Raw genomic sequence first — 16271 nt, 5'->3', positions numbered from 1 at the left:
ACTCTTTGCATCTAGGTAGCATGAAGATGTATCAGGGTGTAAGATCGTTGTATTGGTGGCCTGGGATGAAGAGGGATGTAGTGGAATATGTGGCTAAGTGCTTGACATGTCAATAGGTCAAGGCTGAGCATCAGAGGCCGGCAAGGCTATTGCAGCTTTTGGATATCCCAGAGTGGAAATGGGAGGACATCACGATGGATTTCGTGGTGGGGTTACCCAGGACTGTTGGTCAGCATGATTCAATTTGGGTTATTTTGGATTGTTATACCAAGTGAGCTCACTTCTTACCAGTGAGAACTACATATACAGTTGACCAAGACGCAGATCTCTATGTGAGAGAGATCGTGCACCTCCATGGAGCACTGAGGTCGATCGTGTCAGATTGGGACCCCACTTTTACTTCCAAATTCTGGGGGAGTTTACAGAAGGCCGTGGAAACACAGTTGAAGTTCAGTACTGCTTATCATCCTCAGACAGATGGACAATCTAAGAGGACGATCCAGATATTAGAATACATGTTGTGGGCATGTGTGCTGAACTTTGGTGGATCCTAGAGTAAGTATCTAGCTTTGATAGAGTTTTCCTACAACAATAGTTATCAGTCTACCATTGGGGTGGCACCATATGAGATGATGTATGGTAGGAAATGCAGATCTCCCATTCATTGGGATGAGACAGGAGAAAGGAGATACTTGGGTCCTGAGGCAGTTCAGAGGACCAGTGAGGCCATTAAGAAGATTAGAGATCGGATGCTCACTTCTTAAAGCAGACAGAAAATTTATGTAGATCCCAAGCGCAAGAACGTGGAGTTCCAAGTGGGAGACTATGTTTTCCTTAGAGTCTCGCCATGGAAAAGGGATGAGAAGATTTTGGAAGAAGGGCAAGCTGAGCCCCAGATTTGTAGGTCCAATTGAGATCCTGGAGAGGATTGGTTAGGTGGCTTACAGGTTGGCCTTACCACTGGCATTGTCAGCCGTGCATAACGTGTTTTACGTTTCAGCTCTTCAGAGGTATGTATCTGATGTGACTCATGTTTTGAGTTATGAAGATCTGGAGCTTGAGGCAGATCTCTCCTATGAGGAACAGCCAGTCCAGATACTTGATAGAAAGGACAAGATCCTTAGGAATAAGACGATACCTTTGGTTAAGGTATTGTGGAGGAACAACAAGATTGACGAAGCGACCTGGGAGCTGGAGTCAGACATGCAGAATCAGTATCCCATGCTGTTCAGGTAAATTTTGAGGACGAAATTTTTGTAAGGAGGGGATAGTTGTAATGCCCCAAAATCCCTAATGAGATTTAATGGTCAGATTAGTAGGCCGGGAGGGTCATAATTGATTTATTATGCCATTAAATTATTATATGCATGTTTATGTGAATTATATTATTATATGATGATAAATGCATGCATGTAGGTCCACATTTCATCATAAGAACATTTTGGTAATTTGGCCCATTGAGGGCATATTTGTATATTTTCATGCATTTTGGTGAACTATGAATAAGGCCACATTATAATGTGGATTTTTTCAAGCTTTTAGGCATGAGACGATCCTTTAATACAAGTTATCGATTTGGTCATAACAGGATCGATTTCGGGGCACGGGGTGAGTCTCGGGGTAATTTGATAGATCATTACCGTGAATTAAAGGGTAATGTGATATGATTTAATTAGTATTTGAGAATAACGGGAATTGGAGGGTGTTAATTATGATTAACGAGATAGGCGGGAAAGGACAACTTTGCCCTTGGGGGCTGTTAAGAGGTGAGTTAGGCATAGGGGGTATTTTGGTAATTTGACCTAGGTTATATATTAAGTTTGAAGGATGTGGTACTTGTAAAACAGAGCATTGGTTTCTTCCCTCCCATTCATCTTTTCTCTTCCTTGTCCTTTGAAATTTTGAAGCAAGTTTGGGGATTCAAACTTGGAGATTGAAGCTTGAGGTCTTAGGCTAGTGTTCAGCCATTGAAGATGATTCAATTCAAGTTCAAGGTAAGGTTTTAGTTCAATTTTATGGTTCCTTACTCTGTTTTTGTCCTAGTTTTAAGATTGGAGTTTTGATCATAGAAATGGGAATTCGATGAAGTTTTGAATGGTTTAAGGCTTAGGTTTTGTTGGATATATGGTGGATAAGTTGTGGTAATAATTGGGAGTTTTGCTTTGTGGTATTGGAAGTGTTTTAATAGGTTTTTAAAATGAGTTCGAAGGTGAAAAATAGGGGATTTTGACTGAGTTTCAAGTGTGGCCGTGGCTCTGTTCTAGAGCGCCGCGACCCAAGCTTATTGAAGATGAAGGGTGGTGCTAAAGGGCCATTGGGCCGCAGCATGGTGGAGTAGGGCCGCGGCACGTGTTGGTGGCTGGAGTGCGGGCGCCTCTATTTGGGGAGGATGGCCATGGCATGGGGGAAGGCTGGCCGCGACCCTTAGTGGCATTTTGGCCAGAATTGAGTTTTTGTCTTGGGAATTCAAACCTTAGGCCTCGGGATCATTCCTACTACCCGGTTTAGTAGGATTCGACGTCACGGAGGCTAGGTCTTAGTCTAGGAACCTTTTATTATTCATTTTATTGATGGAATCCCATAATTGGTTATGACTAGGTGATCGCCAAGGAACTAAAAGGCTGATCGTTCTCAAGGGTCGTTCTTTTACTAATTCTCGCTCGAACCAGAGGTAAGAAAACTGCACCCCATATGTGACATGCATGGTTATTCATGAGGCATGTTGAGTGTTTAAATGTGTACATTGATTGCATATCAAATGCTTAGAAAATCTTGCTAACTTGTGAATGGCACTGACTTATTAGTCAGAATCGGCAATGGTGTCGGTATTGACTGTGAAACTGTGACTTACTAGTCAAGTTCGGCAGTAGTACTAAGCATTGGTCGTATGTTATTGGCTTAAGAGTCAAGAACGGTTTTAACGTGTTTAATGCAAGCCGATAAAGATTAGATCTAATCGACATAAGTATTGAATGACTCTTCATGAGCATTAATGCCTGACCGACCCCATGTTCGATGAAAAACAAAAGCGCTTGTCTAGTCTAATGGCTAGTTACTAGAGCCAGGGCCAGAAGGCCCAGGTGACTGCATCGTCACATGGCTAAGGGTGCGGAACCCACATTAGTGACTCACTTATTAATCACTCATCTGGTTTAAGCTAGTGACTCCATGGTCACTCATTTGGTTTACATTAGTGACTTCATGGTCACTGATTTGGTTTACATTAGTGACTCACTTATTAGTCACTCGTCTGGTTTAAGCTAGTGACTCCATGGTCACTCATTTGGTTTAAGATAGTGACTCCATGGTCACTCATTTGGTTTACACTAGTGACTCACTTATTAGTCATTCATCTGGTTTGAGCTAGTTACTCCATGGTCACTCATTTGCTAAGGGTGCGGAACCCACATTAGTGACTTACACATCAGTCACTCATCTGTTTAGGGCTATAAGCTCTGTATGATTATCATAATCATCACTTGATATTATATACATGTAGTAATGAGTTTTCTTGCTGAGCCTTGGTTCACGGGTGTTATGTGGTGCAGGTAAAGGGAAAGAAAACCTCACCCAGCCTTGACTGGAGAGCTTAGGTGGCGATGTGTACATATGCGGTCGCTTGACCACCACGGCCAAGGAGTTTCTTAGAGGAACTAGGGGTTAACCCTATTTTTGCCGCTTAGGTTGGCGAGTTGTAATTTTTACACTGTAATGACCATTTTGGATTGTAAATAACTTGTAAACGCTTTTATGGGCCCATGTACAGTTTTATGTTTTAAATAAAATATATGATTTCCTTTTTGATCGAGTTTTTTTCACCTTAGCATGTTAATAACACCTAAATGTACGTTTATAACCAAATGACTCGATTAGCAAGTTAAGCACAGTTCAAAGTTCACAGTAACGGTCTTGGAGTAACTAGGGCATTACATAAACAATGCTACCATTACTGCAATTTCCGCTGCGCACTAGGAACAATTCTTTACAATTTATTCATTAATTTTTTTAGAAATAGCATAACATACAAAATATTATGAGACAAGCAAAATACTAAAACATTTATCTTCTATTTTTTAGGTACTTTAACTAGCCATGAACCCATGTGTCTTGGTAGACGAGAGTCACAAATATTCACTTAGTCAAATAGAGAAATATCTCAATTAATAAAACATCGTAGACTTTAACTACCTATCCATCCGATCAAAGTAACGAAAACTCATGTGTCTCGGTAGGCGAAAGTCACAAACATTTCTTACTTTATGAGTTTGACCCACGGTTTTGATTATTATAGATTTAATTCCTATAGTCACTGTAGGGATGAGTCTATAAAAGGTTCATCTATAACCATCTATCCTAACAAATTTAACCATGCTAACAAGTCCAGTGAACACCTTCCATATGGAGACAAAATCAAAGCGTCATAAGACCCTACTGAACTCTAACCTTATTAAATCAACAATGGAGATCGAATTCAAATTTTTAAAACTCATTATTAAATATTTTTTTCTTTTTTTCTTTTTGAAAAATATCAACTTAGGTTTGCCAAATTATTAAAATAATAAATAAACCATAGTTTATAATTTTCTTATCAATTTTAAAATTACCATTGAAAATTAATCCAAAAAATAGAATTAATTTGTTTCTAATCAATTATTAGGTCCAACTAAAAATAATAACCTAATACAATTAAGTTCAACTTAGCTAAATGAGCCTTAACAATTCGACGACTCTTTCATGCGTGTCCAGCACGCACACTGCCCAATCAATCCAAAAAAAAAATTTAAAAATATATGTGCAGTTTTTCAATCCCAAAACAAGCAAAAAAAATAACCAAATTTTTGCTAAATTTACATAAAAAAAAACATAAACATGCACCAATAACATGTACCATCCAATTAACGCCCTAACATATCAATCAATTTCACACATGTTCATTCATGAAAATAAACTAGCAACCTATGACTCTAAGGCCGGTTGTTGGAAATACATATAACAAGATCTTTATTTATTTTTATGTAATTTACATATTATCAAACAAACATGTAAATTCCTAGAACATGCTCCTATGAAATTGATACAAAACAGAGTAAAGTAAAGAAACTTATATTACACAACGAAACTAGAACAACTCATTCCTTCAATCTCTCTAACTCTTGATTCCTTTTTGTAGCAGAGTATTATCAAGAGATTGAACTAGATCAGCAACACAATCTTCCTCACCAAGCCTTTGATCAACCTAGAACTAGTGTGGGATGGTTCTCAACACATGAGATAGAGATCTAGAAGAGACGAAGAAAACAATGAGCGGCCAAGAAATGATTAGACAGTCTAGGTTTTCACTTACCCAATGAATCAATTGAGACTTCCTTATGAAAACCCTATGTATCATATTCCTTATATGGGCAACTTAATAGACTTTATTTAAATTAATTAAAAATAATAAACAAAAACAAAAGCCTTGGGCTCCCACAAATGGACTTGGGCCCAATCTCTTTGTTTTGAATTTAAATCTCAATTGGGCATACATTCAAAACCTTTTTTTTTTGTATGAAAAGAGAATATATTGAAACTTAACAAAACAACTACAGCTCAAGCTCTAACAGAGCATCCACAACTAGAAAAATTACAATTGGTCAAACTTCTCAACAAAAGCTAAATTATTTTTCCCAAATTTTGTCCTAGGAAGTCTAAAAATTCTAGCTTTCAAATAAAACTTGATCAAATGATCTATACTATCAGCTGTCATAGAGTAAAATCTGAAAAGACAAGTGTTACGATTCCACCATATCATATAAACTGAAGCAGGCAATGCAGCTGCTGCTATTTTTTGCTTCAGACCTTTAGGTCTCCCAAACATCCAAGAGGACCAATCTTCATACTTAACCGGCCATATATCAGTTCCTAGCCAAGAAACCACCTTTGATCTAACTTGCTGAGAAAAATGACAATAAACAAATAGATGTGAATGAGATTCCTGCTGCAGCTCACAAATCGAGCACAGTAAAGAAGCAATACTCAAATGGCAGTGAACTAGCTTATCTCAGGTGAGTAAGTGCCCAAGAGTAGCTTGCCATAAAATAAACCTATGCTTAGGAACAACCATATTGCACCAAACTACATTGGCAAAATGGACTCTCTCCTTATTTAGCATCTGAACATAGAGCTTTCTCAGATTAATGGACTCTCCTCCAGATTGCCACAAGTGATGACAGATTTCAAATTGACAAGTTTTCTCTAGTACCAGCTCACATCAGTTTTGATCTTATACTCCCAAAAATTCTGCCCTTTGTGAAAAATGGCATCCACCCATTTCACCCAAAGGATGTCTTGTTTAGAGGAAATAGCCCAAATAAACTTAGCTAGTAACACTTTATTCCATTTGGACCCTTCCTTAAACCCAATACCACCCAAACTCTTAGGCAAGTAGACTTGATCCCAAGCAGTGAGATGCATTTTGCTTCTGTTCCTATTACTGTCATTAGTACCCCAAAGAAACCTTCTGCATAAATGTTCTATCTCATAAATGACACTCTTGGGAAGGAGGAATATACTCATCCAGAATGATCTTATGCCCAATAATACATAATTAATAAGTTGTGCATGCCCAACAAATGAAAGATGACGACTTGACCAAGTGTGAAGCTTCAGGTGAATCTTTTTGATGATAACAGCACTGTCTCTAGCCTTCCATTTAGTAGGCCGAAGAGGAATTCCAAGATACTTTAGAGGAAATGACCCTTCTACAAATTGGAGCCTAGTCAGAATCTGCTTTGAATCTTCCTCAGCCAAACCCCCAAAATATACCTGAGATTTAGCCAAATTAGCTGTTAAACCAGATGCCAAACTAAAAGATGTGAAACACTCTTTGATAATCTGAACCAAATTAGAAGCTCCCTTACAAAAAAGCACCAAATCATCAGCAAAACAAAAGCTAACTAATTTCAGTTTTTTACAATTAGGATGAAATCTGAAATCCTTTCTATAAGAAGCTTGAATGAGAAGTCGAGTGAAGTATTCCATGACTAGAACAAACAGCAAGGGAGATATAGGGTCCCCTTGTCTTAGACCATTTTTACCAATAAAGCTCCCTTGAAGCCTATCATTCATCAGAATAGAGTAAGATGTACCCTTCAAACATATCATCACCCATCGAATAAACCAGCTGGGAAAACAGTAAGCATTAAGAATATCCTCTAAAAATTGCCAATCTATAGTGTCATAAGCTTTGCTAAGGTCAATTTTCATCACACATCTAGGAGAGATGTTTTTCCTCTTGTACCCGTTTATAATATCATGAAAGATGAGAATGTTATGAGCCAACAATCTATCCTTAACGAATGCTCCTTGATTTTGATTAATTAAAAGAGGAAGAACCTTAGTCAATCTACCACATAGCATTTTTTAAATACATTTGTAGAGTGTATTACAACAAGCTATGGGTCTATACTCCACAGCCTTAGTAGGAGTTTCAACCTTCGGAATCAGAGAGAGTGTTGCATTGTTAAGCTCATCTGGCAGCAATCCATGATCAAAAAATCCCAAGATGGCATCAGATATTTCTTCTCCCAAATATTTCCACATTACTTTGAAAAAACCCGACCCATATCCATTAGGACCCGAGCTTTTAATCAGATTAATACTGAACATAGCAGCTTCCTCATCCTTCTTGGTGAATGGTTTCATCAACCTCAGCTGCTGATCCAAAGACAAAATGCCTCCATGACTAAAACAATCTCTCTGAATAGGAGCAGAAGCTGTACTATGGCTGCCCATAATACTACGAAAATGATTCAAAAAATGAGCCACTACATCCTCAAACTTCTCATTTATTTGACCAACATCATTAATAAAAGAGGTGATACGATTTGTAGCCCTCCTCTGTTTTAAACACGCATGAAAATAGGCCGTGTTATCATCACCAAACCGAAGCCAGTTAATTTTGCTTTTTTGTCTAAGGTAGCTATCATAGAATCTAGATTGACTAGAGAAAGTCTCAAATGCAGACCTGTCCTCTCTTTGAAGATCAGCTGAATGAGGATCCTTTTGGAGCTGACATTGGGCAGATTGGTAGTTCTCCTTGGCTACAGTATACTTGTGCACAACATCACCAATTGCCCTTCTGTTAAACTTGCGAAGGACATGTTTGAGTCTCACCAATTTCCTCAGTATTCTCTCTAAACCATGAGCTTTTATCGGCTTAATCCAGTTCTGCAACACAGTCTCTCTGAATCCTTCATGGTCAGCCCACATATAATTGAAAAAACGGAATGGTTTAATGCCTAAGTTCAAAGCTGTTATGGTTTTAATGATGCAAAAACAATGGTCAGAAATCATGTCCCAATTAACATAGGCTTCAGATTGAGGAAATAAGTCCAACCAGGCTTCATTTTTAAATATACGATCCAATTTGGAATAGATTCTAGCCTCAGCAGCTTGCTTATTTGTCCAAGTGTAATGGGAACCACTAGTACGAAGTTCATCAACCAACCCTATAGATCTCCATCTTTGAGCATCCACCATTTCCATAGCAGCAATATCACGACCACCAAGCCGATCATTAAAATAAAAAATAGCATTAAAGTCTCCAGCCACAAGCCAAGGATTGATTGGAAAAGACAGCCCAGATAAATCTTGCCATAGTTGTAACCGCTCCTCAATGGTATTCCTCCCATAAACAAAAGACAAACAAAACTCTTTATTCGAACCCAACTCTTTAACATAAGCATGAATAAACTGATCACTATCTTGTAACACTTCAACAGATACAATATTGGCCTGCCAGACCAGAAGAATTCTTCCTTCATTACCTGACCCAGTATAAAAATTCCAGCCAACAAAGTGACTAGTCATCATCTCCTCTATTTTATTACCACGCAACTTGGTTTCTAAAAGAGCTCCTATACCAATTTTGTTCAAATAACAAAAAGTACGTAGGGATCTCTGCTTCTCCCTTTTATTAATGCCTCAGACATTCCAGCTAAGAATGTTGTGATTCACCCTTGAACATATTTGTTGTAGATAGCCCCAAATTCGTAACCTCCATTATCCTATCTTGCAAAGCACTATAATAATTCTTCAACTTATTCTGAGAAGTAGAAGCCAAACTCTTGACATCCCCCACTCGTTTAGGAGTGAGCCAATCTGAATTAAGCCTCTCTCTTGAATCATACCTCGCCGTATCATCAGTTTTCTGGGAATCTTTTGAGACTATTTCATTATCTGTACCAGTAAGAACTGATATAGAATGGGTCTCACACCTTTCCTTAGCATATGCTTTCTTGTTATCTTTTGAGATTAATTCACTAGCTGAACCTGTAGTAACAGGGAAAGATTTCAGATCAGTGGACTTTTGTTTAGGCCCTTCTTTAGTATTTCTATCTTTTTTCCTCCAAACCTCACCATGTTTCCTATTACACAAAGCCTCAGTATGACCAAACACTCTGCACCTTTTACACTGAGTCGGCAACCATTCAAATTCCAGCAATTGTTCCATCAAAAGTCCTCTTTCATTTAAAAATTGAATAGATTTAGGAACCTCCTCTGTTATTTCAACCTCCACTAACACCCTAGCAAATTGCATCATGGATCGATCTTTTGTAACTTTATCTACTAGTATAGGATTACCAATGGTACTCACTAGGGCACTCAAACACTTAGTACCCCAGTATTGCAGCCCAAGTCCAGGCAATCTAACCCAAACAGGAACAGATTTCACTAACCTCATAGCATCTAGATCAGTAGACCATGGTCTCAAGATAACTGGTTTCCTATCGAAATGGACAACTCCACCTTCCAACACCAAATCTCGTGTAGCTTCATCCCTGAATTCTATAAGAGTATAACCAGCATTCAATCAAGCAATCCTTTCAATACCTAGTTTACCCCAAATTCTCTTAATAAAACCCTCAAATACAGCAAAGGGAGGATTAGCTCCAAGGACCATACACACCACTGCTGAGTTCTAGAAGGAAGTTTCAACTTCTATTTCCTCCAAATCAACCTGAGCATCCGTTGACCATCTCGAATTAAAGGTTCCTCAAATTTCACCCGAGCTCCTCCTTGATTTGGTAACAATGCCCGAACCTGAGACCATTTATCTTTGGCCTGACTTTGAAAATCATTCTCATTATCAACTTGATCACTCCATTTCACACCAGTCTTCTTCACCCCAGACATTCCCTCATCTGTATCCACTGGGACATTTCCCCCAAACTCAAGGAAATCCACCAAGGTATCCTTGAATACCTCCTCCACCACAGCTGGCGGTTCTTCTTCTAAACCAGTCATCGTCTCATCGCATTCTTCTTTGACCGAAGGGGATTCATTCACCATAGAACTAATAGCAGGCTTCTGGTTAATCTTCTTGCATCTCACCATGGAGAAACCAGAGAGAAACCTCACGCCTCTGAATTATTACTTTCGTATTTTTGCTGTCATTTGCAAATTTTTTTGATAATATGTAAATTACTACATTCAAAACCTTTTATTTATTATTTTTTTAATTAAATCATTATTCAAATTAACTAACTATAATTTGAAACTTGATTTAATATTATTTATTTATATTGACACCAATTTATCCAAAGATTCTCTTTTATTCTCTAAATTTCATATCTCTCAAAATTTTCCAAAATTGACCTAGTCAACTTTAAAAATCCTAATTGATAATTAAATCAATTAATTAAGACATTCTAGATGAATTACTCAAAGGTGATGTGGGGACCATAGATCCATGAAATCAAGCTCCAATAAGTTACTGTGAATTTATTTACGAATAATTTCAATACCTTATTAATTCCTCGTGACTCCACTATAGACTCAAAATTGAACTCTTGAATTCATAGAACGTATTTTCAAACCATAAATACATTATTTGTAATGCCCCGGTTACTCCAGGACCATTATTGTGGACTTTGAATAGTGCTTAACTCGCTAAACGAATCATTTGGTTATAAACATGCATCTATGTGTCATTAATAGGGCAGGGTGAAAAATATCTGTCAAAAGGATTGGATATATTTTATTTGAAACATTAAACTATACATGGGCCCATAAAAGTGTTTACAAAGTTATTTACAATTCAAAATGGTCATTACAGTATAAAAATTACAACCCGCCGACCTAAACGGCAAAAATAGGTTTAACCCCTAGTTCCTCTGAGAAACATCTTGGCCGTGGTGGTCAAGCGGCCGCATATGTACACATTGCCACCTAAGCTCTCCATTCAAGGCTGGGTGAGCTTTTCTTTCCCTTTACCTGCACCACATAGCACCCATGAGCCAGGGCTTAGCAAGAAAACTTAATACTGCATGTATACAATATCAATAAATCGTTCTGGGGCTTGCAGCCTTAATAAGATGATGACTAATAAGTCATTCTGGGGTAGATAACTAATAAGTCTCTCTGGGTAGCCGACTAATAAGTCAGTCTCTAATTAGATGACTATTAAGCCATTCCCTGAAATAGATGACTAACAAGTCAATCTCTGGGGCTTTGCACCCTAAGCCATGTGACGTTACAGTCACCTGAGTCTTTTGGCTCTGACTCTATATAACTAGCCTTTAGACTAGACAAGCACTTTAGTTTTCTTCGACCTTTAGGTTGGTTAAGCATTTCATGCTCATGTTGATTAGATCTAATCATTTCTGCATGTGTTAAATACATTAATGTTGCTCTTGACTCTTAAGCCAATACCATACGACTAGTGCACAAATAATAACAGTAATCTTGACTGATAAGTCACAACTTCACGATCAATACTAAACACCAATGCCACTCCTTGACTAATAAGTCAGTACCATTCACAAGTAAGCAAAACTGCTATGCATTTACAATGCAATCAATGTCCATAAATAGAGCACTTATCATGCTTCATCAATAACCATGCGTGTCACATACTGGGTGCAATTTTCTTACCTATTGTTCGAGCGTGAAATAATAAAAGAACGATCCTTGAGAACAATCAGTCCTTAAGTCCCTTAGTGGTCACCTAGTCATAACCAAATATGAAATCCCATCAATAAAAATAAATAATAAAAGGTTCATGGTCTAAACCCCGCTCCCGGAACCTCGAATCGTACTAACACGGTTAGTAGATTCGATCTCAAGCCTTAGGAAATGAAAACCCGCGCTTAAAACCCTTGAAAACCCCTCCTGGCACAAAAGGAAGGGGCGGGTCGCGCCGTGTCCCTAAGATAGAAACCCCTCTGTTTGGAAAACTAGGGGCGGGTCGCGACTTGACCTAGTGAGTCGCGACGCGCCTGCTAGACAGAGCCCAGAGGAGGCTCTGGAATGGGTTCAAGTCGCGACTTGCATGAACTCAGTTGCGACTTGACCCTGCGAACCTAACTCCCCTGCCTTTCTCTCAACTCAAAACCAGCCAAAACCTTCACCAAATCATCCCAAAATCATCACCAAGCATCAACACAACATATCCACCAGTTGAACAACAAAACCCAAGCTTTGAAACACTTAGAACCACACCAAATACCCAATTCTAAAATCAAAATTCAAAGCTTAAACATAACCTTAAAATGGAGTAAGAACCTTAAACTTCAGCTAAAAACCTTACCTTAAACACAAAATTGAATCCCCTCCAGCTGCTAATCACAAACCTAAACCCTTAAGCCTTGATTTCCCAAGTTGAATCCTTAAGCTAAGCTTCAAAATTCCAAGCCCGTGAGAAAGAGAGAGAGAGAGAGAGAGAGAGAGAGAGAGAGAGAGAGAGAAGGAGAAAGTTACTCTGATTTTGTCTTAAGCATCTACAACCTTCGTAGCTTGAAACATATCCCATGGTCAAAAGACCAAAATGCCCTTAAGCCCAATTAAAACCTTTACAACCACACAAGGGCAAACACAGTCATTTCCTGTCTATCCCGTTAATTATAATTAACGTCCTCCAATTCCCGTTACTCCCAATATTCTCAAATACTAATTAAATCATATCCCACTACCCATTCATTCCCGGTAATGTACTAAGCATCAAATTACCCCCAGACTTACCCCGAATTCGACAATTAATCCAGTTATAACCAAACCGCTAATCTTGCTACCTAAGATCGTCTCATGCCGAATAGCTCGAACATATCCACATAATAATGTGGTTTCATCCATAAATCACCAACATGCACATAAATATACATATATGCTCTTAATAGAACAAAATTACGAAAATGCCCTTCTAATAAGAAGTGGGCCCACATGCATGCAATTATCATCATATCATCATATAATCATGCATTTAATAACATAATTGCATAATAAATCAATTAGGGCCCTCCTGACCCCCTAGTCCAGGCATTAAGCCACATAGGGAAATTGGGACATTACATTATCAATTATTATAACCATTACTGTCAGTCAATCCTCTATCAATGAGTTACTAACGAGCTGGGTGAAAATTACCATTTTACCCCTCATCAATATTTTATCCTTAACTTCCACTAAGTTCCTTAAAAATGATATTTATGTGAACTTATTCACAGAAATGAGATCTCAATCATTTAGCAGATCTCAATCATTTAACATTTTGAACAAAGTAATTAAGGAAATCATCTTTTCATTTCTCATACAGAAGTTATAGATTTAGTATCTATGAATAATACTCTCACTCAATTACATTACTAAATCTCCAAGATGTAAGTATGGGCTAGACCGTAGGGTAAGCTGGTGACAAACAAGTAAAAAAATTTAACTAATATAACTACCAGAATATTATCACTCAGAATTAAGATCGACTTAACCTATGGTCAACTTTGTAACATTGATTAGATTCGATAATAACAATACTTATTTATCAATCAATAATCAATATCTGTCCTAGTCTGATGTAACCAAATACATCCGATCTTATCTACTTGGTCAATGCCTTGGACAAGACATCACACCCGAATGTGTAAGTAGATCATATCATAGATTTCCTAATCAGTGAAAATCCAATGCACTGATCTAATCTTATGACTCGTTCTTTTGAATATATAATTATAACTATAATCCACTGTGACCTAGTCACTATAATTGTAACTATCCATATGTTCAAGATTTTATAAATGTTTGTATTATTTCAATAATCATGTAATAAAAAAAGCAAGAAACACTGTTGTCAAACTAAATGATTTCTACTACTTTTATAGACAATATAAAATCGTGTTACATATCTGACATGGTTTTATAAGGGCATAAAACCCAACATGGTATGTCCAAGCGAACCACCACCCTGAAACGCCCATATTCATGGACGATCATGCCACAGGTACGGGTTGGCTCCACAACCAACACCTCCCCAACTTTAGCGGCCATCTTTTCAACATTTGCATCTGTACAATTCCAAGTAGGAATGCCCAGAGCCCGGACCCATATAGGGGTAGAGTTCAAATCCACCTTCTGCCATCTTCCATTCTCAAGGAGGGGTTTCAGGAGGAGGAAGCCATTAAGAGGAGACCAAGGACAATTATTTAGGATGAAGTTAACATCAGAAATAGCTGAGAATCGAAACAAGTAAATACCTTCAGTAACCTCCTTCATCCTCCAACTAGATGTCGGATTCCATACCCTGCCTAGGACATTTCTTAGCAGCCTCACCTAGGACATTTCTCAAAAAACCGACCAACCAGAGTTTTTTGCACTATTTTAGCTGAGATTTCATCATCCCTTTCCAACTCTCTACTGAAGTCATCAAAGACCATGTTATCCACCTCGCTAACCATTTCGCCAATCATGCCGTTCTGAAACTTTATGACATCTGGGAGTTCTAACCTGATTCGAGGCCAAATCGCCATAAGAGAGAGCTAAGTAAAAATAATCGTCCAGCCACCAAACAAGTCAGGGAACCTAGAATAAGGGATTAAAGAAACCCTGGACACAATACCATACTTATATGGGTCATCACCACCTTCTCACGATTCAATACGGAGAGCATTTTCTAAGTTTACATAGGTTATTTAAAATAGAATTGCTAAAAGGCACAAATGGTGCTCAACACGACAAGGAGGTGACATATTGCTATTGGTGCAATCCAATATCGGGTCCCACTTATTTTAATTTAATAAGTATTATGAGGTATCGCTAACCAATCATGAGTGTCACCTCATGTAGTGTTGGACACCTTAAGTTGCCAAATAGCAACACTCTATTGAAAAAGTTTAGTTTTGGTATGGTAAAATAAGGAAAAAATACCTCATATGTTGTGAGTTGAGTGCTCTTACTAATATGTTGACTTATTATCTCAATATCATAAATAAAAAAAAAAAAAAAAAGAATAAAAGGTGATAAGGTGTGTGTGTACGAGATGGGATGGAGAAGTAGATAAGGAAGGTAGGCTTTGGGGTTTGGAGGATGGGAAAGTCTGCAGCCATTGTCAAGTTGTTGCTATTAAGTCAAAAAAAAAAATTGTTGCAATTTTATTGACTTTATAGGGCTGACAATTCGTGTAAGCGTGTCAGATTCGTGTCAATACGATTAAGGTAAACACGAACACGACACGATTATTAAACGTGTCAAAAACTCAAACACGAACACGACACGATTATTAAACGGGTCAACACGACACGAACACGATAACACGATTATGACACGATTAATCATAACTATATGAAAAAAAATCATAAAACCTATGCAAATTATTCGTGTTATTGTGTCTGACACGACACAATTATTAAAGGGTCAACACGATTATCACACGACTCGATTAAGGTAAACACGAACACGACACGATTATTAAATGTGTCGTGTTCATGTTTACCTTAATCATATCGTGTCGTGTCATCGTGTCGTCACCCAAATTACTACCCCTACTTTATATGTGGGTACGGAGGGAGTAGTAGAGATATTTTCCTTTTTCTTCCAGCTAGCTCTTTTAATATAGTTAAGGTAGGAGATTATACTCGAAAAACGCACGTATCACAATATCTTGTTTTTTTGAAAGAGACGTATCACAATATCTTAAGGCTCAGATATTACAAGCATCTTTGCTTAAAAAATAAATAAGAGTTAGATAATAATTATAATAATAATAATTTAGAAGCACTCTCTCTGGGGCCAAATGTTGGGGTTTTCTTCATTGCAAATATTTGCGCTAAGTCTAACAATAGCATTAGTAGGAGGAGGAGGAGTAGTAGTTTGCCATGGTACTGCTACATACACCAGAAATGACTTTCCTGCAAACTTCGTGTTTGGAGCTGGCACCTCTGCTTACCAGGTCACTGCTCTAAGCTCTCTACCCTTTTACTCATTTATATAATTATTATATTAAAAAAAAGGATAATGAGGTTGTG

At 37.9% G+C, this 16271-nt stretch overlaps 2 protein-coding genes across 30 annotated transcripts in view; one reads left to right on the top strand and one right to left on the bottom strand.

Moving 5' to 3' along the window:
- Positions 1-5623: 5623 nt before the first annotated feature.
- Positions 5624-10377, bottom strand: LOC133817356 (uncharacterized). The gene is made up of 5 exons (XM_062249857.1): positions 10001-10377; positions 8998-9821; positions 7448-8897; positions 6250-7162; positions 5624-5932 (listed from the first exon to the last, which is right to left on the bottom strand). The coding sequence occupies exons 1-5, from the start codon at positions 10375-10377 to the stop codon at positions 5624-5626; spliced, it is 3873 nt and encodes a 1290-aa protein (XP_062105841.1).
- A 5540-nt stretch (positions 10378-15917) lies between these two features.
- Positions 15918-16271, top strand: part of LOC133795133 (hydroxyisourate hydrolase-like) — a 56672-nt gene continuing 56318 nt past the window's right edge. For 12 of the 29 annotated variants that reach the window (XR_009875358.1, XR_009875354.1, XR_009875353.1 and 9 more), the window contains exon 1: positions 15930-16195. Coding sequence is in view for 15 of the 29 variants with exons in the window: in XM_062232607.1 (XP_062088591.1) it covers positions 16040-16195 (156 nt within the window). In the remaining 14 variants the exon portion in view is untranslated. Of the gene's footprint in view, positions 16196-16271 lie in introns of all 29 variants that reach the window. The other 17 variants (XR_009875349.1, XR_009875350.1, XR_009875351.1 and 14 more) reach the window with 9 other exon arrangements.

This window comes from Humulus lupulus, chromosome 1 (assembly GCF_963169125.1).
Source record: "Humulus lupulus chromosome 1, drHumLupu1.1, whole genome shotgun sequence".
NCBI classification, from domain to species: domain Eukaryota; kingdom Viridiplantae; phylum Streptophyta; class Magnoliopsida; order Rosales; family Cannabaceae; genus Humulus; species Humulus lupulus.
Note: the sequence above shows the minus strand (reverse complement) of the source record. Positions and strands in the feature narration are given on the sequence as shown.

Coding starts and splice junctions, on each gene's coding strand:
- LOC133817356 (XM_062249857.1), bottom strand. CDS start 10,377: ATGGTGAGATGCAAGAAGATTAACCAGAAGCCTGCTATTAGTTCTATG. Junction 9,822..10,000: donor GATGGTCAACGGATGCTCAG/GTTGATTTGGAG, acceptor TATAGAATTCAG/GGATGAAGCTACACGAGATT. Junction 8,898..8,997: donor TACAACAAATATGTTCAAGG/GTGAATCACAAC, acceptor AAATTGGTATAG/GAGCTCTTTTAGAAACCAAG.